Below are 25,714 nucleotides of genomic sequence, written 5' to 3' on the forward strand. Positions count from 1 at the left end.
CAGGTTCCCTTAGAGGATTCCGGAGAGTCGGCACTGAGCAGGGGACTTCTTTACAGTCTTAACAACTTCGCCACGCTCACAGGGCGCCCGTTTTCATCAGAGTGGTTAAACAGTAGAAAGGATGAGTGACTACAGCGGCCAGGCTCGCGATTCTGTTATTCGGGACACATCTTCCGCACAGCCAACTAATGCCAGCTGAGCTGCGCCTCGCTTCTTCGGATTTGAGGCTCATTTCATATGAGGGAGGGAAAGAAACATTAGGAAGTAATGCTGAAATGGACAAAAAGCAAAATTATGGAGAGACAAAAGAAAGGACACATGCTGCATAAGTGGTCGGTGATGTATTTAAGTCATTCACTCATGCATTTTCACAATTCATATGACGACAGATTTGTTAGAGTAACAGATAATTAATACTACGCTAAACCCCCCAAAGCAGCAAACCAGCTTCAGGAGGAAGAACCAGATATTACTTTCTATTACCTCTTTTGGCAAATGGGTAGCATGACTGAGAGCATCAGGACGCTTCGTATGAGCCAACAGTTCCATGGTATCACACACCACGCTTCAACAGGAAAAATCGGTTGACTTCACCAGAAGGTGAATCAGTGAGTGATGAACTGATTACTTCCTTAGCTAGTGCCTAGTTAAAATTACTTTCACTGAAGTAACTTTAACAAGATTAAGATCAGCGATGTATTTAGCAACACTAAACCCAGCTATGTTTAAAATGAACATAAGAGAACATAAAACCATTCCAACCACGTAAAAGAATGCCACACGTATTTCAGTATACAGACTGTATGGTTATCACAATTAACCTTCCTATTCAGATTGCTTCAGTATAAAGGACGTTGAAAATCGTGTATTCCAGCTAACGCTCAGTTTCTTTCAAAATTAAGAACCTTTGAAACAAGGGGTTATAAACATAATGTCAAAAAGTATAGATAATTTATGTACAATTTGAGAGCTTGATCGTTTTAACAGCCAAGCACGTGTTTCACAGTAGAACTGTGGATGCAAAAGAAGGGATGCATCGCCAGGCATCAAAATATTCCAGTTAAGCACAACTCCAGTATTTTAAAACAGTCAGGAGTGCCACAGCTAACTGAGGAAACCAAGTAACCACTGCTCTCCTGCAGCACATTCCTTTGACAAAGCTTGCAGAGGAAGAGTCCCTCTCATACGGGTCTAAGAGCATCAGAATTCCCATTTAGCAGTTAATTCTCACCAAGAGCTGGAAAGAAGGTCTCAGAGCCATCCAGGCAGCACACAGCCTCTTATTTTAGCAATGGGATAATAATTATATATATATAAATACAAACTTAAGAACTATAAACATTTTTTAATAAAACAGAAGCAATTTGCAATCTGACCTGAAGTAACAACCAAACTCTCTGACCCTACCACAGGTGCTTCACTTATACCTCTTTCACTACTGATGATGCAAATAGTTTAAATACCATGGCTCCAGCTCTTCCTACAGATGTGACATGGCAATGAGAAGAGCTATCAGTATACGTATGATCAACCATGGGCAGGGTTTCCACACAGAAAGAGTGAGATCTGCAATATTTACACGTTCTTCATCTGAAACAAATAAGGACACCTGTAGTATCTAGACAGAGTTTCTGAGGGTTTAATGTTTGCTTGTTTTTCTCTTCTCTCTCCCCTAAGTATTTTGGATCAGGCTCTTTATTCTGCATCTCTGTTACTTGATCACATAATTCTGGAAATTAGTGACTTGTGATCCTGGAAAATAAGTACACACAATCTTTCTAAATGTTTCACTTCAGTTTAAACCTCTCAGCTGTAAATCAGCAGTGGGTGTGGTTCATTTTCCCAAGATCTGGACTGGTTAGGTTATTTTTCTAGTACTCAAGTTACCACTGAGGCATTACACTATCTGTTCTGCTCACTGCCCCCAGTCCCTGCAGTACCAATTTCTAACCTTTGAAAGTGGTCTCATTTTAAGAACCCGAATCTCTTGTAGTAAGCAACAAGATTTCAGGAACATTCTGGAAGTGCTGTACTCTACAAAAGGAGTTCCTACACTCCTGGAATGTCAAACCTTCATATAGAGAAGACGACATGGCATCAATACAAATAAAAAAAAATACTGTGAATTTATTTTCCTGGAGAAGAGAACTAGCAATATGCATATGAAGAAAAGACAAATTTGTGTCCTGTCTGTGCTTTTAGTCTCCATTCACACTTAGTTAAAGAGCTGTTTTAAACAGCAGTTCTCCTGCTCTGGGATGACTGGAGTCATTCAGCTAGACTGCAAAGTAATAGAATCACAGAATCACTGAGGTTGGAAGAGACCTCAGAGATCATCCAGTCCAACTGTCCACTTACCAGCAGTATTTCCCACTAAACCATGTCCCTCAGTGCAACATCCAAACGTTTCTTGAACGCCTCCAGGGACTGTGACTCCACCATCTCCCTGTGCCAGTGCCTAACCACTCTCTCAGAGAAGTATTTCCTCAGATCCAACCTGAACCTCCCCTGGAGCTTGAACTTGAGGCCATTCCCTCTCATCCTATTGCTGTTACCTGGGAGAAGAGGCCAACCCCCATCACACCACAACCCCCCTTCGGGCAGTTGCAGAGAGCAATAAGGTCTCCCCTGAGCCTCCTCTTCTCCAGACTGAACAATCCCAGCTCCCTCAGCCACTCCTCATGAAGCCTCTGCTCCACACCTTCACAGCTTCACTGCTCTTCTCTGGACACGCTCCAGAGGAAGGCAACATCTTTCTTGCAGTGAGTGGTTAAAGGAAATCCAGAGCACCCTTTAAAGATTAATTGCAATTTTTAGGCTTCTACAGGTTTTCCTGCAGTAACAAATAAACTGCATTCTGAAAAAGGGGCAATACTGAAACTAAACAAATGTCAACATCAGCAACACTTTTGCCTTTAAGGCTATGTCAGAAATCCTCCAAGAATTAAGTTCCCTGACATGATTAATTCTACCCTAAACTCTGAAAAAAAAAGAAGATATATATCTTCTATATTTACATATTATACATATTTACATTCTTTTAATATTACAGTTGCAGAGAAAAAAAGAAAACTGGGTACAGATTTACTATCTGCTTTTAAATGTCCCTTCCCTTTGAAAAATGTACAAATCTTCTTCAGTTTCTTTGAAAGTTAGATACAGTCCACATTCCTCAGGCCACCATCTGCAGTCAAAGCACCGAATCTAAAAGGAAAAAGCAACATATTCTTAGGTGATTTAATAGATCAGATCAATATAATCAGTTAATCCTTCACTGTAATTTATTTGTAGGCTTTCCCTTTCCTTTGTCACAAGCCAACACACACATCTGCACCTAAGAACAAAACAGTTGAACGGATACTGTGTTCCAAGTACAGGATTTGGGTAGGGAGCAAAAATTCAGTTTTGAAGCTAAGCTCAGCTCTACCAACAATTTAACCTGAAACTCTTAGGAGATCATTACTTTCATATATTTTATCATCACCAAGATGTTATATTTTATCATCAATCAGAAAAAAAGCACAAGCATTCTATATGTGAAGATGAAAACTCCTCATTATATTTAAGCAGAAATAAAACTGATAAATCATTTGAGTCATACTGGTAGAATTCCACAGTTGTTAAGAACACTACTGAAAAGTTGAAAGAATGCACTGACCTGCTGCAAAAATACCACGTTTAAATGGCAGTTTAATTGGAATCAACCTCTTTGTGCAAATAGAAATACCTCTCTGGTATTTCTACAGCTAAACCTATGTGACATTAATGAAAATGTCATGATTGCTGTGTCAGAATGATTTTACAGTTATGTTTCAAAGTTGTGAACAAAGGCTTTTTGTTGCAATTCAGATCAACAGGTCAAAATATATTTACTGTTAGATCACAGAATTGTCCCTCTGTTTGCATCCTTGACCTACAAAATGTACCGAATCAAGCTTGCTCCTACTAACAGCCCCCAAAACAAAAAACAACTGCTTGCCTTTCCAAAATATGATTGTTCTCAGCCAGCTCTTTAACAACCCCTTCCATTTCCTCCTTTAGTTTCTTCATACTGTAGTAAAAATAAGGAAAAGAAAGGTTACAATTCTTACAGAGACAGCTGTCTACTACAATCATGTACCAGCACAAAGCTTTCAGCAACTTGTTATTACATACAAAATAAGAGACATGCATCAGGTTGGTTATTTGCTAAAACTAACAGATGATTATTAGTGTCGCCTTTTAATCGCTTCCAAATCCATACCACTGGTTCAGCAATACAAAGGTCTTTTCCTGCAATAAATGTAACATTCTTAGCCTTAGTGGAGCAATCACAAAGTCAACTGTAAGCATCTTTTACAATCTATCTAATATGTATGGAATATGACATCAATTCAATTAACAAATTCTCACCCAAGAGTCATTTCCACTAAGGTGTTTGAACTTGGATAGACTGTATTCATGGCATGTTTCATCCCAGTGGAAGCTGCGAACATTTTCTGAGGCAGAGCATCTTGTAACTGCAACAGATACAAAGGAAGCGTAAGTTAAAATACAAGTGGTGATATGTTTCTTGATATTCACCATGTTTCATTTCTCTGTTGCTGTGATGCTTCATAAAATCATTGCGGCAGAAAGGCATGAGATCATCATGGCAAGATCTTTATAGGCACGACTTTCAGTCTTCTGATTTCTTCCATCTTTTTGAGTGCCTCAGGATTTTCTAACAAACTCCGAAAAGGAAGAATTATCTATTTGTTATGTTCTTAGACATCTCAAGGGAAGAGAATTCTAATGAGTGGCTTCCATAGAGCTACTAAAATACAAACAAATAACAAGTAAAACACTGCTCTTCACTATTTCTTAATTGTTTTTAGATGTCAGGTGTTTTTCTTTCATTTGTATTTCCCTTATAAAGAAAAACAACTTGACGGAAAGAAGATGCTCTTTTAGGTTAGACTGAGATTAGGTTTTGATGTGGGGACATCGTACTAAGTATGACACTCACATCTCGTTACGGTTATGCAGGGAAGAGTAAAGGCTCTTCTCATTCTCTCAGTTTTGAGATAATTCTGGTAAGTTTGCATCCATCAGAGTCACTGTCCAGATTTTAATGGAACATTTTCCTTCATGCCACCAGCAGCATTACATTAGCACGCACCCTTGGGTGTGCATTCCCTGGTCTTGAATGAGAGTAGTATTTTATGCTTGTAAGAGTTTTCACCCAACTCTCCAGGCACTCGCATACTATTATGATAGTAACTGCACAGAAAACCTCTCAGTGAACCCACATCTGTTAGCACAGATTTCTACAGAAGTGTCAGCAATACAAAAAACACACAACAAAACACACACAAACCAAACCAAACCAACAAGGCAGCACTTGTAAAGGAGGCTTTCCTCTGTGTCATTCCTACGTGGTCAATGAAGCTACTCAAGACCAAACATTACATCCATGCAACCCTGTATTTTAATACAACTGCATTAAGTACAACTCGCTATAAACAGCATTACTATTAAACAACATGAAATAACCTTATTTTTGCAAACCTTTTACATAATTTAGAAGAATTTTACCTCACTTATGTAATCCTGGTATTTGGATACTTCTTCTTCAATATCAAAACATTGGTTGGTGAGAGCTAGCAACTGCTTCCTTGTGTGAAGCATTTTCCTAAATGAGAAAAAGAACAAGTTTTCTTTCCATAAATTTTAATAAGCTTAAAAAAATAAAACAAGGTGTAGTGAACATTACCAAATATTAAAGAAATAAATAAACCTGCCTTGTCCAGTCCTCAGCCTTGTCCAGAAATGCAATGTACTTGCTGACACATTCCTCTTTGAATAGAGCTATGGCTTTTGTAGCATGTAAATACAGCTTCTGCCTGCAACACAGAAATAATTAAAGAGTGCCATACTGCTTTCAGAACCTCCTTCAAAACAACAAACAAGAATTATGCAGACATAAAGTCCCTTCAGATCAAATTTATTCATGCCGTTGTAATATAAGAGAACTTGACAAACTCCATGAACTGACAGGTTATCTCAAAACATTCCTTGGCAGGGAGAAATGGCAAGTATTTGCATATGAATAATTGATCAAATGTGATTTTGCAGTCAGCATTTAGCTGAGCAGGTATATTCAAGGGGAAGGAACTCTAAATTGAAAGGACAGAATCCTTTATGTAGTTGCCTTCTATAGATACTTGAAACATCTAACATACGTAAATAATCCTTTGTGCTGAGTAATATCCATGGAATAAAAAAAACTGGAGTACTGTATTAGCTTAAGGTAATGAGAAGAGTAGAAAAAATCCATGTAGATATAAAGACAGGAAAGCAAACCAAACCCAAATTCTGGTTAGCACTGCAGACAGGAGTTCCAGTTGAACTGCCATACCATACTACGCATTGCACCAGGAAGTGAAACCAAGGGATACTGAAATACTGAGGGGCACAGTCTAAAAGCTGCTTCTATTGCTTCATTAACTGCTGCATGATAACCACCAAGTTATTTTCATCTCTATAGCAAAGAGAACAAGAAGGCATTCCCTATAAGGCAGTTATGCCTGGCTGAAGAACATCTGCCTTCAGAAGGAGTATATGTGAAAGAACTCCACTGCCAGAAAGCATCACAATAGAGTAAGCTGGCACTCTATATATTTAAGACATTATATATATATATATATATATATACATATATATATATATATATATATAAAAAGGCAGAAATTCTAGAAAGGATATAATTTGCAGCAATAAAAAAAAAAAAAGGAGAGGTTATTGCCAAGAGCACATGAAAGTAATTGTTTCCCATAACTTCAAAACTTACTTGTCAAACTTGTGAATTTGTTCTTCATTATAGGCAAGCCCTAGGATCAGAGCAGATGAGACATTACTAGTTTAATTGGGATAGTTGTATTTATGTAAAAACTTCACTTTGTTTACCCATTTTCAGTATGTTTTTCTTCTATGTTGATAAGTAAAAGCAGTAATTTTTTTCCTCCTCCAGCATTGCAATTCAGATCTACAAGATTAGTAGCAGCACTTCATTCATATGGGCCTTAACGAGATAATTAAGGCCTACACACATTCACTGTTGCTCACTAACTCCTTATTGCTTCCGCAAATATCCAAGTAGAACAAGAAGTGCCCTGTCTTCTATTACAGCTTTTATTAAAAACAAATCAAATAAATTACTTACTTCGTTCTTGTTTGTCTTTTTTGAACTGATAATAAATATCTGTGATTGAAGATAGCAGTGTCTGCAGCCTTTCAGAACTAAAATGACAAAAAATAATGAAATATTTGATCTACGAACTCAAATAGCTATTAATGAGCTAAATGAACTACAACTCAACACAGAATTAACCTACACGAAAGCAGTCAGTACAGTTACTCACTTTCTGTCTTTAGGATGTGTGCCTTCTTGATTTGCCCAGGTGTCAGCCAGTAAACCACCAGGAGAAAGTTTGGATTTGATATCTTGAAGACTTGTTTCTATCGTGCTCTGAGAGCTGGAGAGCTATGTAAGAGCAAGAAAGTTCAATCAATCTTATGCTGGGCCAAGTGAAAAATTAATTCAGGCTGAAAACAGACTATGCACATCCATTTCTTTCACTGACCTTCATTAAAGAACTATGATGCCTTGCTAAAGCAGATGAAACATGGTATTATTCAAGAAGGAGTCTTCACTGAAGCTGGTGCTTCCATTAGTTGATATTTACCTTCATTTAGAGGCTTTAATAGTAAGAATTTACCTTTCTTATATTCCCTATTTACTTCTAAATTAGTTATTTTAATTTGTTAAGAGTTTATACAATGACTACACATGCTGTTCATGCATTTCTCTTCCCAAAGTTCAGGAAACCTCCAAAAGAAAAATGCACTGATCACCTTTTGCTTTCTAGAATAGAGAACTTTATACACTGGTGTCCAGGGAAAAAGGTATAAAGTTGTTTTCAGTTTTTCCTCATTTGTCTGGAAACTTGATGCAAATTTCAGAACAGATCACTCTGAAGTATTCTTACGTATGTATCATTTCAGAAATTCAACTAGCAATATCAACTAGCAATACAAAATTATTTAGGGAAATAGAAAAAATACATTTAGTAGTTATAATTTTTCCACTTGATTAGTGTACTGAATGGAACTGTGTTGTCAGGGATGAAACTATTTTCATTACAGTGAACTAACAGTTTGCAAGAAGATATCCGTATTTCAGCACAGGCATTTTAACAACCTTCAGCAGTCTAGAAATTACTTGCAAAATACAGAGTTGTTAGCCACAGAAAAACTCATGTTACTGGTTTGTAATTCTAGAACACCATTTTGAGAATGATGTGGACTTTGTAAAATACTTACACGCAACAATTTTGTGTTTATCTCTGAAATTTCATCCACTTCTGATGATTCCAGGTTGATCTGCATCAAATTCTCATATCTGACCATAACAAACAGCATGTTTATAAAAAAAACTATAATCAAATGAGTAACGAATTCACTCAAAATATTCTTTGAAACTAAATATTAACAATTGCTACCACTTATTCTATATGAAATACAGTAATTCGCAGGCAACCATGAAAGACTGACAACCGAAAGCAGCCATTAGAAGTGAAAACATTTTTTTTAGAAAAAAAATAATAATTCATTGAATTTTTTGCCTACCTTTGAATTGTTAAAATAAATTTGAAACTTTCATTCATAAATTCTTTATTATACTCCCTTTACTTATATTTAACAAGCAGTAGAACGCTATTTTTCTCTCATCAAATCACTTCTAAAAAGTTACCAAATTAAAGATTCTTAAGGAAGTCGGTGATGCGACAACAGTAAACCAAGATGTTTTTCTGTGGAAATGTATTGGAAAGGCTAGGTTGCCAAATATTAAAGGTTGGGCCAAGCAATTGGTACTTTCCATACAACCATAGTTCTTCAATAAATCATTCAGGAGGTTATTTTTCCTGCTGAGTTTCAGACATTTTATTTTTAAGAACACCATTAAAACCAGTTCAGCTACTTTCAAGCAATACATACTCTGCTCAAGGGAAATATTCTGTTTACCTTTCAAATAAAAGCTCTGCATCGTCACGCTTTGTGGCAGAGCCTCGAGAAAGGAGAACAAGAGGATCTGTCTTTTGCTAAACTCAGTGAAAGTCCTCGAAAGATAAATAAACTGAAAACCTGCTGAAAAGCCATGTGCAAACACACAGCAAATCTGTATTCACAAGAGAACTACTCCAGTCTGCAAAAGAACATAACTTTTGTTCAAACTGCTGCTCTGAGATTTGACTCAATGCACTGGAGTCATAAATCAGAAACTATAGTGATTTATTCTGAGCAGTCAGTGGCATTCACCTGCAGGACATGGCAGAATACTGTAAAACATCTGAGCCGAGCAGCAAACAGGAACCAATCCTGTTAGCTACCATAAACTGGGTTGAAGGGAGTTTGCAGCATAACCCTGAAGATTTATAACCAACCTACTAAGGTATACCACAGTCTCATCGGTTAGCAACTTTGCTGTTGTCTTTTAAAGTAAGTTCCTTAAAGCTCAGATGTGTTCAGCATGAACACATCAGCTCCTACTAATCCTTTGGTATCCACAACTATACACAAGCCATTCAATTTGCAAGTGCAGAACAGCTCCAACATACGGCTGTACGTGTGTGCATTAATTATCTTGTGGGCACTTCCATTTTCAGGCCAGCTGGGAAGCAAGCTTACTGAATCCTGTGGCCAAGACACCATTCGGGGAACACTGCCACTGGAAAACATTTGCTTCTAGAGCTTGGAAGACAAGAAAAGCAAACTTGACAATTCTGCTGCATCCTTTGCAACTTGGAAGCCCTGACCCTTTTATTCTAGAAGATAGCAATATAAGTTCATAAGTTCATAAGGTTGGAAAGGACCTACAAGATCATCTAGTCCAACCATCCTCCTATCACTATCCCTACCCAACTACTAAATCAAATCCATTAGCACCTCATCTAAACGCTTCTTGAACAGCGCTAGGGATGGTGCCTCAACCACCTCCCTAGGCAGGCCATTCCAGTGCCTGACCACTCTTTCAGAGAAAAAATGTTTCCTCAGGTCTAATCTAAATCTTCCCCGGAAATATATTAGCTGCCCCTTTTCATAAGCTTTGATAGTTTTAAGGAAAGTGCTCTATAGAAAAACTCCTACTACACAGACCTAAATTGACCCAAATGTAGACAATGGTGAGACTCTGATACACATCTCTGTCATGTGAAGTAAGGCACACAAAAAAAGATGCAAATATTTCTGGTGCAATTTATTTTTGCATCTTTATGTGCATGCTCTGATCTCATGACATTGTACTGCAGCTTTTATATAGGTTTTTATATCAACTACATATTATATTTCAACATGAAAATTCTTTCTGTGCAGAAAATGTGGAACTCTTAAAGCTGTGAATGTGGCAGCACTCACTGTCATCCTTCACATACAAAATCAAACTCAATGACAAAAGCACTAAAGCACAATGAAAGGAGAACTACTAGATTCTTTGTTCAGGCCCTACAATACCTCCTTGAAGTCAATAGTAGTAAATTAGCTATGTCATAGAAGAAAACAGAAAAAAAATGTGCACAATTACCACTCAACAGTCGTTACTTGTACCCACTAAGTTAAGGAGTAAAATTAACACTAATTTGAGTAAAACATATTACTAAATCTTTTTAAGTGAAATCACTGCCACGCTAATTCAAATTGAATTTTAGATGCAGAAACCCTGTAAATGTACATGACTTCAAATACCATTGTCATTAAAGAGGATGAAAATCAATGCATTTGGTGTACTGCTTCTACTCACACTTTCTCTGCTTTTTCAATGTTTCTGCTGCAGAAATCCAGTCTGATGACAACCTCGGTCTTTTTATGAACCATTTCATTGTAATCATCCTTGATTATTTCACTAAAAAAGCAAAGCATTAGTCTATAACAAAAGCCATTCAACTGCCACCTTACGAGAAATCAAGTAATATAATAACATAACTGTAGTAATTAACTGCTACTAAGAACTGCTTTTGTGTAATCCTCATACAAAACTAACTACCTTGTACATGCATGTTACCAGAAGCTGAAATTTAACTATTCACAGGAGAAAGTGAATTCACAAAAACTGAAATGCTACAGTTATAAAAGATAAAAATAAAATAAAAATAAAAAAAATAGAGAGGGATGTTCATTTCCTTTATGATATAAGAAGCAGAAGGATGCAAGGAAAGAACAGACCTCCCAAGGCAGTAGATCACACAATTGCATGTTGATAACGATGGTACAACTCAATTAAAAGAAAAATAAATCATGTTTGTAGCAATTCAATCGACTGCTTACGTTATCCATCGTATTCCTTTTCGCATGAGCTCCTGGTGAAGTAGCAAAGAACTGGCAACTCTACAGGCATAACATACGATACGTGTTACTTCCTGGTGGAAAACACAACATTAGTACTGAACTGACATTCTCTTCACAATTGTTTCAAGTCAGTTAATCATAACAAAGCAATCAAATGAAAAGCAACATGGTGCTGGTAGTAGAAGATGAATAATTCTGCCCAAACTTCAGTCAGGAAATAACATAACACTCATTATGGAGGCAGAGCTACACGTAGTAGTGAGTTTTTCCAGATATACTAAAATATGTGTTAGGGATGAAAATAAGCCTCTTATAAACAAAAATCACACCACTTACTCTCGGGATTTACTTTAACTTCTGTAAAGGGACAAGTATATTTCCTCAGTAGTTTAGGAAATAAACTAGAAGAAACTAGTAAAAATCATTTCTTTTACAACTCTAAGGCTAGGGACTTTCTTCTTTCACCTTACAAGTTTGCTGTATCACTGAGAATTGTTAACAGCGTTCCATAAAAGATGATTTAAAATATTCTAAATAATATGAGATGATGACCTTCTGTTTATTAATTTGAAAGACGTTTGCTTTTCAAAGAGATAAGTGCTTTTAGGATTACCATACTGGAACAAAAAGCTCCTCAGCAGCCATATTTTATAGGCATAGCATAGAACTGTTTGAGACAAAGTCAAAGCACAGTAATGCATAGATTCAGTAGTTTTAGAAGACTCAAAACTGGCAAGCTCCTTTCTTCACATCACTAAGCTATGCTGTAGCAAAGAACCTGAACTTTAAAAGGCTGTTTCTGTTTTGTTTTTCAAGTACATAATTATTTTATATACAAACTCTGACTTTATTAAAACATACTTTTGGAGCCCCTTGTTAGGAAATACACTTCTACCAGTCAGAATTCTCACTACCATATCAAAATAGTTTTATTAACATCTGAGAATAAAGTACCTTTCATTTCAGTATCATTATAGCCATAAACATTAAAAATCACCATTACTCACTTTAGCCATACTGGCATCCCCATCCAAGTCATAACGCTGATGCACTTTAGGAAGCAAAACTGAAACATAAACCAAACATCTCTATTTCCTTTCATCCAAAATAGACTTCAAAAGCCTTAATAAAGTAACAGATATGCTGGTATGTTTAAGAAGTAATTGTTACTAAAACTCAAAACCACACTGAGTCAGAAGCAAGGAACTTAAAAAGTATCCCATTTTGTTCCTCTATACCAAGCTTCTCCATACAAAGAAGCATCACTCTATTATCCAGCTCAGTATGTTTTCTCCCACAGTTGACAACAGCAGAAGCTTACGGAAGTAAGAACAGAACAGAAGTCTGATTTCCCCTCAGATTCTCCCAACTTCCGACTATGTTTCAAGGACTTCCTGAGATCTGATGAAACTTGTGCTTTATAAAGCTCTCAATACCTTTTTCTTCCATTAATTTAATGGAAGCCTTCTGAAGCCATTAAAAGCTTTTGCATTCAAATTGTACAACAAAAAACTGCGGTCTAAGTATGCTTAGTGCTATTGAAGCATCTCATATACAAGCACAAAACAGTCAACGTGACAAATGAATTTGGAATTTTATGGTTCTTCTATTAAAAGAGAAAGTAAGCAATCCTTACAAGGATGCTATATGCTGATCTATGCAAATTGTACAGGCATCTTCTTCCTCTGCTCCCTCACCATCTCTCTCTAGCTGAAAATGTATCTATTCTACCAATTTTTAAAGTTACCCCTGCTGATTTTCTCAGAACATTTTAATCCCTCTGTACTACCACTGAAAGAGGAGGAAAGAGAACCTAGAACTGTCCAGGAACTCGAATGTCAAAGCAAAGGCGCACAGTATGCTGCTGCTGAGGGATTATGACTTCTTTAAGCCTCTCCGAGCATTCCCCATTTTCCTCCTGCTGTTTTGACCACTGCAAAGCACTGAACTGTCCATGAAAACTTTAAGATCTTGATGAATAGAAAGGCACAATGCTAGTAAAGCAGAGTCCCTCCATTAAGTTCATGCTTTTTCCTCTCCCCACCCTGTCCACTATTTTCACATGCATCCACATGGAGAATCACCTTATCTGTTACTGCCAAGCCTTTAAATACTGCACCGTTCCCACACACACATCTTAACACACAGCTTTTGTCTTATACACCCCGAAGTGGAACTCTGAGCAAAATGTTCTTTCAGATTACTTTTGAACAGGCTGCACAGCAGATTTCATACAGATCTCCACTAATTATCTTTCTCCACTGTGAAAGCCAACCACTTCTGTTCTTCAGCCCCATGTTTGGCCCTGCGGGAGATCCTTCCCTCTTATCTCATTTTGCTTGGATTGCTGTTATGGTTTTAAAACCATAACAATTGCTTAGGTTCATGGAGAGCCTTAAGTTTTGGTCTTCATGAAAAGCTTTTTGAAACCCAGGGTAGCTTCCACCAGCTGAACCTCCTTTGTTCTCATGCTCATGGACTCTTTCAGGGAGCCCTGACACAACATAAAGTCCTTGCTGACCCTTCTGCTGACAGCACTCTCACCCACATTCTTCAGCACCTTCCTGTGAGCACCAGCAGCCAGTATGTAGGACATACTGACAAAGCAGCACTGATTTCTCAGCTGAAAGTATACCCTCCAGCTCAACTCTCATAAAGAAGGGCTCTGGCACAGGGCTCACTGCAAGCTTCAGAGATAGAGCAAACATAAAAACTTAGCTTTGTTTTCTTCCTCTACAGTGTTACCTTATCTTCTAAGCAAATCTAAGTTGCCAAGATTTCCACTGTCAACAGAAAGACTAACCACATTCACGAGGAATAAAACAGAGTAAACCTTGAATTTCCACTTGGTGAGAAGAGTATCACAAAAACAGCTGTGAATGACATTATTTCTGTATGGTTCCTTTCAGCTTGTTACAAGTGTCATCTTCAGAATGTTTCAGAACTCCATATGCACCACTATAGCTTAATACACACATACTCAGGTTCACAGCACTAGGTACATTACAAGAAGCTCTTATTACTGTAAAAATATGCTGGATATTCAGATTTTTTTTTAAATTGGACTTAGAAATTCAGATATTCAAAGATAAATCTCTTAAAACACTCTTAGTCATACTAGACATAAAATGATAATAAACAGAATATATCCTATTTAGGATAGTGATAAGAAGAAGGAAATGACCATTATATACCTTCTTCGTAGACTAATCCAACAATGTTCACAGCTTCTCTGCTTACTACAAAGATAGGATTCTCCTCAGTAGTTCTGGGGAAGTGCTGTGCCAGTCTACCAGGCTCTAGGATCAAACGCCGACCTTCATATATGAGTTCTTGATTCTGAGATGGTATTTTTGTCTGTTTGTAGACCAACTCATGAAATATAGCAGCTCTACAATACAAGAAATATATACCGTAGTAGCTGGAGTCACTACAATACAATAGTTTAACAATTCTGATTTTCTATTACTTAAATAAAAAATCCTTTTTAATTTTACTGAATTAAGAACTGCTTTGATACACATGGGAGACAAAAAACAGCACTGCCCAAAGCACCAGCTTGCTTTGTTACAAAAATAGATGCAATTTCCTGCAAAACATCAAACTTCTGCATTTATCTCTGATTTTCCACCACTTTACATCTGCACCAACAAAACTCTCTTTGCCCTGAAGTCTGAAAGCTGGTAAAAACAGACAACATGAGATGAGAATTAGGACGAGCCCTTCAGGCATACTGATTTCTTAAGAATAGATGGTCAGTCTCCAGTAATTCTAGTAATTTTACATGTCAAAAAGCATACATGCAGCCTTAAAGATAAGAGATGGCCAGATTTATCTCCTGAAAAAGCAATGTTGAGATGACCAAGAACACTCCAGTGTTTTAATTTCATCAATAAAGAATGTAATACAAGAATGTGTAACTTCAAAAAAAACAAAAAACAACAGCAAAAAACCCCCATACAAGATAGGAAAGACCAGTTTGTTCTAGTGCTACACAGGAGGCAACGTCACCTCTTAATGCTACAGATAGCATAAAAATAATTATAAAGGTAACTAATAATATCATAAGTGAAAAGTGAAGTACAAATAGTAATTAGAGCTACAAGCAAGATTTCACTGCAAAAATAGTACTCAAGCAATACAAAGTACTGAACAGAAAAGAAGAATTAATTAGAAAAGGCCAGAAATTTATATACACATTTGATGAAATAACGGCGTCTGTAAAGAATAATTCATTCTTTGCAGTATCTGCAGTAAGGCAGAGAAAAGTACTTTTATTTTCATATCATTCTGTAAGTCAGACTTTACAGCTTTTAATATCAGCACTTTAAGGTCATGAGTGAACTCAGTATCACTCAGGATCCTAAACTGTAGTGATACAACTCCAGAAGCCTGTAAGAATTTTATGTCAGACAGAATACTCATGTTTTGTTTTCTTGATAACAAGCACAGTGAGAGCTGAACATGTTCTCTGAAAAACTATTTTGTAAATAGTATGCATGAAAAGCTTAGAAAACTTGGGCTGAGATGGTATCCATTACAAACACAAAAACATTAACAAAAAAATAATAGATTAAGTCCACATTCTGTCACTGATTAAGACCAAATCTACAGTCTGCTGATTTAACCTTCAATCATTTTATTTTTGTTAGAAATATTTTATGATCAACATATTTCTATGCAGTGTGGATACAAAGAAGAACTACAAGCTTACACTTCTCAGACACACTGACAAGGAAAGGCTACCACATATGTAACACTGATGGTCTCGGGTCACGATACTGTTTGCCTGAGTAAGAGCAAAGAAATGAATATAAATGAAGGGAATAACACTTACGTATTATAGCTGTGTATATAAACTTTGTGCAAGGTCATCTGCTGGAGTGAAAAGATGTGGATTATTATTCGGTGCAGTATGTCACTTGTCTCTGCAAAGAACTGATCAAAGCCCCAGCATTTCTCCTGGTCTGCTTCCAGAATATTTGCGAGGACAGGTGTGAGCAGTACTTGCAGACCCCTAGAGGAAACCAGGAAGAGATAACCACTTGGATTTACTCTTTTCACGCTTTGACTTGCCTCATGAATGTAAGTCTGTCTATTACGCCCGGAAGAATATCACACTGCTTTTTGTTTCCTCTGCTTAATAACAAAATGTTTAGTACTGTTTAATTATAAAACACCATTTGTGGCTTGATTATCAAATACTTTTCCTTGGTATATAACTAATTTCACAGTCACTGGAAAAAAAATAAATGACAAGCAATTTAAAAAGTCTACATCTTCGAGCTAAGCTAACATTCCACCACTGCTGGGAACAATCTTTTACTGAGCTCTCACCAATGCTCAGAGCACTCTGCCACTTAGAAGGAGGTAGTGCCAGTTAAGTTTGCTGACCAAGCTGTTTTGTGCATCACTTTTGGTCAGAATCAGCTTAGTTAGCAAAGATTTATTATTTCAATTGTGAATTGCCAGTGCTAACAAAAATTCACCTTGACTGAGATGCAGCTAAGCAAGCATTTGATGCATGCAGCTCACCTTCTGCAGAGGAAAGCAGGAAGCTACTGCCTTACAACCATTACTATTCTGTGAAAAGGCAAATTTAAGATTCTCGCATTTCTACTTTGAAAGTCTGACTTGCAAGGAATATTAGGGATACTATTTCTGTGTTATCATGGACAGCTTCTTCAAAGTTTTAAAAATAAACACACACGTCAGGTCTGAATTCAGTGGATAGAACTGGTAATGTTTTGAAGCTGACTTCAGTGATGGCTCCACTAGTCAGTGGATGCTGAGCTCCTGAGTCACTCCAGTCTGAATGTGTAACAATAAAAGCTGTTTAAATACTACTTGAAAATATTCCTCTAAACAGACATTTGGTGAAAAAGCTGTGTTCTAAATAATAAAGGAAGCAGAAATTGTAACGGGATAAGCAGAGAAACAACTAAACAATGTCATGAAAAAAGCATATAAATCCTAAGCTTTGTATGCTATAAATTAAGAAATAGTAATGATTTTTGTTCTACTCATACCATTTCAGATTCTTAGGTGCCCATTTGTAAATGAGCAATAATAAAACTATTGTGGAAAGATGGGAAGAAAAAACTCTTGATGACCCTGTCAGAACACTATGTAGAACTATTGATGAGTTCAAAAAAAAAACAACTGCAACAGTCAGACCTCTGTTCTAAGGGACCAGTGCTGAGAAATAACTGCAAAAGCATAATTAAGCAGCCCTGAAACTCTGTGAGAAGTTCAAACTTACTTTGAAAGACTGCAAGAAATAGGCATCTCCCAGCTCCACTCAATTGGCCCATTTGCTGCTTTCTGTATTCCAGAAATAGCACCAGAGGGCTTCCCAGTGATTATTTTATACCTGTAACACATAAATACCATACAAACAAACCATTACCTCTTACACACAGGTCTAGTAATCTGATCCTCAAAATAGAATCAATAATGTAAATTCTGAAGCGAGAGTAAATGTTAGGCCAACTTGTTGTTTTGAGGTGGTGCAATAAACAGGGAGCTTTGCTGACAAGCTGATACCAAGTGGTGTTAAAATGGTAAACAACCAAGAGGAAACACTTGAACTATGTTGGAAAAGCAGTTTTTTCTACCTCAGATGTGAGAAAAAAAACAGGAGAAATCTCAAGCACTACTGCCTGAGAACATTAGTTTGTTCATAAGTATTAATCAATCCAAATCAGATCGCCAAGCCTCTAACGTTGGGATTTATTTGACTAACTTGTAGCACGTTCCACAGCAAGAAATGACCTTCAGCTAACAAAAAGTCACCTGGGATCAAAAAGGAACAGAAGGTGGGCTTTGAGACATTACTTTAACTTGGAAATACCCAGTGTTGAATTGCATCCAAACTGCTATCTAATTTTGCACCAAACAGGCTGGTATTTCTCAAACTTCTCATGAAATGAATCAGGAGCAATACTCAGAGGACGAGCTACATGCAAAACATACTCCTGCCTGCTTGAAATGAGCATGAAACAGATGAGAATGCCTGTGGGACAAAGAGCATGGGTAGTTCCTTAAATTAAAAAAAACTGCTATCAGCCTCAAAAAGAATTACCAGCATAGAGGAGCTTTTAAAGTATCAGAGTATCCAGCTACCACTTTGATTTCTTTTTTGAATGCAACATACAGAACACCAAAATAGAATGAAAAATGAATCCATCACAACCAGAATGTCACTGTCACAAGTTCTGTTTTGCATTTAGGAGCTACTCGTTATCTTTAGCTGCAGTACCTGGTTGCATGAAATAAGCAAAACAATAATATCCACTTCTGCTAAGAGAAGTATGTCAGCCTCACATGTAGCCTGTGCATTCCAAGACTGGAGGGACAATCATATAAAAAGACAACATTTGCATCACTAAAACACTGTAAAGATTTCAGAATACTCCAACTTCATTTGAATAGGCAGGTTACACACACCACACTGTAACAGACCAACCCACTGCAACAGTGAAGGAAACGTGTGGAAAGACATTGGGATTCTGGAGGAGCTCTGATGTTTAATTAAAGTCTGAAGGTCTCACACATTAAAAACCTCGTTGAAGCAGAATTTTGAAGAACATTATGCCATAAATATTTTCACTACTTTACTGTTTACAATAAATACATAGAATTTCTTAAAAAAAAAAAAAAGAAAAAAGCAATATTTAATGTACTGATTTTTTTATTTATGAACAGATAATATTAACCTTCTAAATTACCTACATCACTTCCTTGTTTCTACGAGGTCCTTCAAAGGGTCGGAAGGGCAAGCTCCCTGTTGCAGCATGGAAAAAGGTCACCCCTATACTCCACAGATCAACTGTGGCTCCATACTTTTTCTGATGCTCTTTCCTCAAAACTGCTCTCTCATACATATCAGGATGCTAACGAGGAAAAAAATAGACAAAAGGAGCATAGCGTCACTTTATGAACAAAGTCAAGAACAAAAGCACAATAATTTCACAGCAAATTCTTTAATCAAAAAACAAAGTTACCTGATATTGTGGAATTTGCTTGAATTACTCCAGCTGATTATCACAAAAGTTCTCTTAGATATATGATAGCTACTTCTAGTTTTGACAGAAATATGTTAAAATTCAGTCAAAACTAGACTACTAGAATATAACAAAGAGAATCACAGTGTCATGGTTTCATGATTTTTGGCATGGTGTCAACGTAAACTGTTGACACACAATCATAAGGGTTGGAAGGGACCTCTGGAGATCACCCAGTCCAACCTCCTGCTAAAGCGGGTTTCCTACAGTAAGTTGCACAGGAAAGTGCCCAGCTGAGTTCTGCATATCTCCAGAGCAGACTTCACACTTTTTCTGGGTAACTTGTTCCAGTGCTCTGCCACCCTCAAAGTAAAGAAGAAAACTGCCACTCGTCCAGGTGACGCTGATGCAACAGGAGCTAAACTGGAAAAAGGTGTACTGCAAAGGAGAGTATCAGTTACAGCATGTGGGAGAAAATTTTCAGGCAACAACAGGAAGACACCTGCATTTAAGGTGCTCACAATGGTGCTCCTCTGCCTGTCTCTCCTCAAATGTTAAGTAAATAAATTTTAACTTCACTCACCATCATCCACTCAGCTCACATACAAACTGAAAAATATATACGGGAGTAAAGATAAAGACATTCATAACTAAAATACTGTTGTTACTCCATACACCTAAAAAATATTACAGAAATTAGACCCCAAAATTATTTAAAGTACTGCTGCCATGTCAGAACTGGCGTGACTCAGTAAAAAAGGTGGAAAGTTCTAAACACAATAAAATACAAGGATTTCGTTATTAATTTCCAACAGTCTGAACTACACCTATACACCTATCATCACAAAGGGTCCCAAGCTTCAAATATTTCTTCAGCAGAAAGTGAAATAACACAGGCTTACTAAATACTCCTCTGTGCCATAGAGAGAAACAAACTGTTCATCATCTTCAAGCTCTCTTGCTGCGCCGAAATCTGTCAGTTTGTAAACAGACTGACCATCTTCACCTATAACACGCATTATGTTGCCTGGCTTGATGTCACGGTGCACTATTCCATTTTCCCGGAGATGATTCATCCCAGCCACTGTAATTGAAAAAGAAAATGGCAATTATCTAAATAAAAATGTTTAAAGCTGTGCTTCATAATTCAGCTATCTACATCAACACAGACATGTATAAAAGATAACTCCACATGGCCACCTTAACTTGTTGAATTACTTAACCGATTCAAACCTCTTGACTCTTGCTCTATGAAGATAAACAAAACAAGTACCAAGTTAGTTTAATTAAATAAGGCTAACAAGCAAAGTTTACATACCTACATCTCTCAGCACAATTAAGAACTCTGATTCTGGCAAACCAAAGGCATTGGATGGTTCCTCTAGAACTGTATATAAGCTCCCACATGGACAAAATTCCATAACTAGCACTTTGTGTCTAGTTGTTGTCTGGAAAACAATTATAAAGGACAAGTTTGTGAACACTGTGAAAACAGTAAAACAGACAGAAATCATATATAGAACAGGAGCTTACTTTAAAGAACATAAAAAAAATCAGTAACAAAATCACAAATATCATTCTAGAGATCTTGAAATTGTTTCACATATTCTAACACTGAGATGAAGAAAGACTCAAGTTTTAGATCCTTACAGGGTACACAGCAGTATCAACAGGAGGGCAAACAAAAAAACAGAACAGAAGAGCAGACAGTAGCAATTCTCCACCTTTCTTCTTTATCAGTCTCAGCATTTGGGTCATTTCAACTGATAAGTCTCAAGTTTTAACACTGTAATTCATACTCACAGGAAATTCTACATGTACTACATCACTGATTTAGTTACAAAACAAAATCATGAAACTGTGAGAATTACTGAAACACCTCCACCTATTACATATTAATACACGTTGATAACTTAGAACTTCCTATTCATAATAAGTCTTAGGACATCATCTTCTTGAGATGGCTTTGAAGAAACAAAACCTGTATCTCAGCACTGAAATCAAGCCTATTCTTTTAACAACTGTAACAAAAATAAGAAAGAAAAACAGGGAGGTCAGACCTGAGTATTTATATTATCATATAAGTTACTGTTCTTAAAAATGTAAATTTATTGTTTCTAATTGAGGATAAGGTAAAAAGACAAGTTACTCTGGTTACTACCATGTACCTTGGTTCACAACTACAACAATTCATTACCTCTTCCTCAATAGCAAACAACTTGACGATGTTTTTATGATTCAGTTTCTTCAATACTTCAAACTCTCGCATCTGAACATCCACAGGACGAAGGAAACTTATACTGTTAAATACTTTGACAGCATACAAATCCCCAGTTTTCTGTTAAAAACAAAACAAACCACCAATTATTAATCAACCAGAAGCCTAAGATGTCAATATGCACACATCCGTTACCCAAGCATTTTGAGATCTTTTGTTGTTTGAGCTAAACCAGATTAGAAATACCTCAGAATGTATTGTTTTAAGATGAAAGTTAAGATTCTCCTAAAAAAAATAATCATGTATTGATTTAGTTTAACATAGACTTGAACTAGAATATATAATAAAAAGATACAGATAATATCATAACAAATCCCCAGAAGTAACTGTTTAGAACTCTTAATTCCGTGCAAAAATAGACAAAAAATAGTAAGAACTATGTATAGAAGTTACGAAAATGCATTTGCTCTTGGGCTAGATGTTTAACAGCTTTCCATCAGTTCCATGACATTACCCACATAGGACAAAAACTTCAATTTTACATTTCATTTGCATTAGTAACTCTTCACAAACCTTATGTCGCCCCCGGAAAACATTTGCAGTAGCTCCTTGTCCTAAAATGTCAGACAACAGCCAGAGGTAATTTGAGGTGCTCTGCATCTTTGCTTTCCTGTTAGTCAGCTTTGGGTTTGACCTTAAAAACAAGAAGGTAAAATACACCAAAATATATTTTAGTAAAAAGTACAGTAGGACTTCATAACTACCAAAACAAACAAAAACAACCATAACTCAACAACAAAAAACAAAAACCTAGGCACAACTCCAAAAACATACAGAGATCATTTAAAAGAACCAGGTAGAAAAATAAGAGCTGAAACACAAAAACAAAACCAAGCTCAACACTATCAGAAATCGAAACGAATGCTTATGACACAGCACTTCTATGCATTTGGGACCCTTCCGACCCAAATACTATTTGAAAGATCAGCTGCAAAAGCAAAAACCATACAACCATTGCTCTACCATAAATATGTTTTTAAACAACACAGCAATGGTAACTACAGGAAGGAGTCAAATTGAAGCACACAGATCAGCAGGACATCCTGTTATTCAGTGTGTAACAGCAAAGAACATACAAGATGAGAGGAGAAAGCAGATAAAGACATGTTTAAATCATCCTGGTTCTGGGAACAACTAGATAATGGAAGATGGGAGCCTTGTGCTTGAGTAGAGCTATAGGGAAACTGCACTAACTACTTAGAATAAGCTATTTTGAGATGAGCAAGATAAAAATCACAATTAACTGAAGCACTTTGAGCTCTTTGCGGCACCACTGATTACCGCTGGAAAAAGCTAGAGGACACTTCTCTCATTTCTGAAATTTCACATTTGGTATGCCACATCATTTTTAATATCACTGGGCTTCCCCATCCTCCATCAACTACAAGGTGTCAAACATGCAAGTCTTCATAGACTCAAAAGAAAGAAAAAAACTTTCATTAAATAAAAATGATGAACAGAAGCACAAGCCTTCCCCTCCTGCCAAACCAGGAGCTGCAGTTGAATACCTTTACCTTTTTCATTTAATCAAAGCACTAACTTTGCCATTAATTCGAGCAAAAAGATGGAAGATCAAAGAAGCAGCTTTCCAGACCTAAAGAATCTTAGCAGCAGGACACAGAGCAGTGCGGGGCAGGTCCCTCAGCAGCAGCCTCTCTGCTGCTGCATCCCAATGGCAATGACTGAAGCCAGGCAGCAAGCAGCAGCGTGCTGAGGTGGTCACCCTGCCCCAGACCATGCCCCTGCCACACAGAGAGACAAAAGTGTTCTGTGGCTTTGGGTACCTCTCTCCATGCCCAACAACTGCTGATTTTATGTTTTTATTCAGTTATTGGCTCATGTAAGGTGAGGACAGGATAACATCATGGCGCACAGAGTGCAACCGTACAACGCAAAGAGTAATGCCATTACTCCACACTGAGCCCAGAATCATTCAGCAATAGCATTTTTAAATCTAGATAAAGTTCTTTATGCCCAGAGAAGAAAGGTTTTCTCTCAAATCTTCACAAGAGTACCTTGAATTTGAACAAAAAAATCCACCTCTATACACACAAAAAACCTTAAAATCCTGTTAATTCTGCTAAGACTGACATTTTCTGAGTACCAACTTCCCCCAGCAGCAACACCTGCAGATGCCAAAGAGCTACCTACTATGCAGGCAGAGAAGGAAAGAAATCTGCAACGATGCATAATTCACTCCATCAATCAATTGAAAAAAAACCAACAACAACAACAACAAATCTCACAATTAAAATGGGTCCGCTGACATTACTAGTAAATATATATGCTGCCATGTACCTAAAGGCACATTCTTAACTTCATTCCAAGACTAAAACCTCTTGAAGCAGATAGTATGTAGAAGAATCATACCAACACTGAGTCTCTTCACTGATACCCACCAAAATACTAGTGGCCTATTAGAAATGGAGTCATCACACTGCCCAACGTGAAAGAGGCAGCTTACATACCGGACTGGCCCTCTCCCTTTACTCTCTTACTTTCTAACATTTTCTCTTACTTTCTAAATTTGTATTGAGGTTACTGAATAAAAACATAACAAAAGAACATGCCTGTGACAGGTGAGCTTGAATTTAATGTGGTGGAGGATGTGGTTTTTAATTTAATGTGGTTAGAGGGAAAAAAAACCCAACAAACATGAGTCTAATGGGTTCTCAATGTTTTGTCTTGTAAACTTACAGAGCTAAAGATATGAGCCTGCATTGGCAGGGCGGGTGGACTAGATGAACTCTGGAGGTCCCTTCCAACTCCTACAATTCTGTGATTACACCGGCATTAACCCCAGGGCCCTATCTGTGTTAGTACTGCACTACTATACTTCTTCTCAAAACAGTATGTTTATAAATAAGAACAAAATCCATGCTCTCTTAGCACAGTCTTCTCTTTAAAAGTCATGAAGTCTCACGCAGTTTTGACTGTAATCTTCAAATTACAAGAAACTAGACTGAATAACTTATACAACATGCTAGAACTCCATTGATCTGATACTTTTCATTTTTCAGACTGACTTGGCACGGATCTTCTCTGAAGACACGGTATTGTCAAGCTTAACTTTTCACATCTTCCATTATATTCCCAAGCCACTGAGTTTCATGTTCACAATGCCTAGCTGTAGGACTAGTTGTGTTACTAGATTCAACACCAAAATTTCTATTTCTTCACATCTGACGGTCACTACGACTAAACCTTGCACCAGAGGAGTCAGAAGTTCCTCACGTGGACCTTAAAGCCTCCTACTAAGTGCTGATTTATTCTCACCACTTGCTAGCAGGCTACGGGGTCGGGGGCTGCTTTTTGGTGTCTTGAATATTCTCCAGTGTCCGGCTACTTTATACGTCAGCAGCGGGGCCGTAGCAGAAAAAGCCGCAGCGCTGCTGCGATTTGAAAGCTCCCCGCGCTCCGAAGCAGAGGAGCACTGCTGCTGCCAGCTAACGCACAGCTGGCTGCTCTGCCCGCAGGCAGCCAGGCACGGCGCTGAGCTTCCTGTCAACACTCCCGCGTTCTCCCCAGTATTCCGTTATCAATCAGGAAGTTTCCCGCCCTCAAGTTCCCGTTTCCCCTCGCCGCCTCCCGCCCCTCACTCGGGGCTTCCCAGCGGCCCCACGCGCAGTCAGAGCTCCGCAGCGGGGCAGTCCTCCCGCGCAGTCAGAGCTCCGCAGCGGGGCAGTCCTCCCGCGCAGTCAGAGCTCCGCAGCGGGGCAGTCCTCCCGCGCTGACAGCTGATGACCGCCGTCAGGCGCACGCCCTCAGTTCCAGAGCCGCTCGGACGGGCTGTGCCGGAGCTGCCGCCGCCTAGGCCGCACGCCTCGCCCCAGACGGGGCCGCTCCTCGGGGCTCGGCAGATCCCGTCAAGGCCCCGCCGCCTCCCCGGCGATCCGAAGCCTCCTTTCCCCAGCGGTGGCAACTCCCTCCGGGCCGCGGCCCTATACCGCCCGCGGTGGCCTCTCCTCTCCTCTCCTCTCCTCTCCCTGCCCCGCCCTGCCCACCGGCCCCGGCCCCGGCCCCACGCACCCAGCGCCGCACTCCAGCCTGCCCACCGGCCGCTTCCGGC

At 38.1% G+C, this 25,714-nt stretch overlaps 1 protein-coding gene across 1 annotated transcript; it reads right to left on the reverse strand.

Annotated features, from left to right (window-relative positions):
* Window positions 1-3,906: 3,906 nt before the first annotated feature.
* Window positions 3,907-25,714, reverse strand: TBK1 (TANK binding kinase 1). The gene is made up of 20 exons (XM_065743347.1): window positions 25,675-25,714; window positions 22,159-22,279; window positions 21,565-21,705; window positions 20,686-20,815; window positions 20,270-20,451; window positions 19,096-19,256; window positions 17,624-17,734; window positions 16,199-16,378; window positions 14,556-14,752; window positions 12,369-12,427; window positions 11,341-11,432; window positions 10,817-10,918; window positions 8,344-8,422; window positions 7,383-7,504; window positions 7,184-7,260; window positions 6,812-6,851; window positions 5,763-5,864; window positions 5,557-5,653; window positions 4,393-4,499; window positions 3,907-4,051 (listed from the first exon to the last, which is right to left on the reverse strand). The coding sequence occupies exons 2-20, from the start codon at window positions 22,243-22,245 to the stop codon at window positions 3,946-3,948; spliced, it is 2,172 nt and encodes a 723-aa protein (XP_065599419.1). The 5' UTR covers window positions 22,246-22,279; window positions 25,675-25,714; the 3' UTR covers window positions 3,907-3,945.

This window comes from Cyrtonyx montezumae, unplaced genomic scaffold, assembly GCF_038088225.1.
Source record: "Cyrtonyx montezumae isolate F1298 unplaced genomic scaffold, pur_monq_1.0 scaffold_3, whole genome shotgun sequence".
In the NCBI taxonomy this organism is placed as follows: domain Eukaryota; kingdom Metazoa; phylum Chordata; class Aves; order Galliformes; family Odontophoridae; genus Cyrtonyx; species Cyrtonyx montezumae.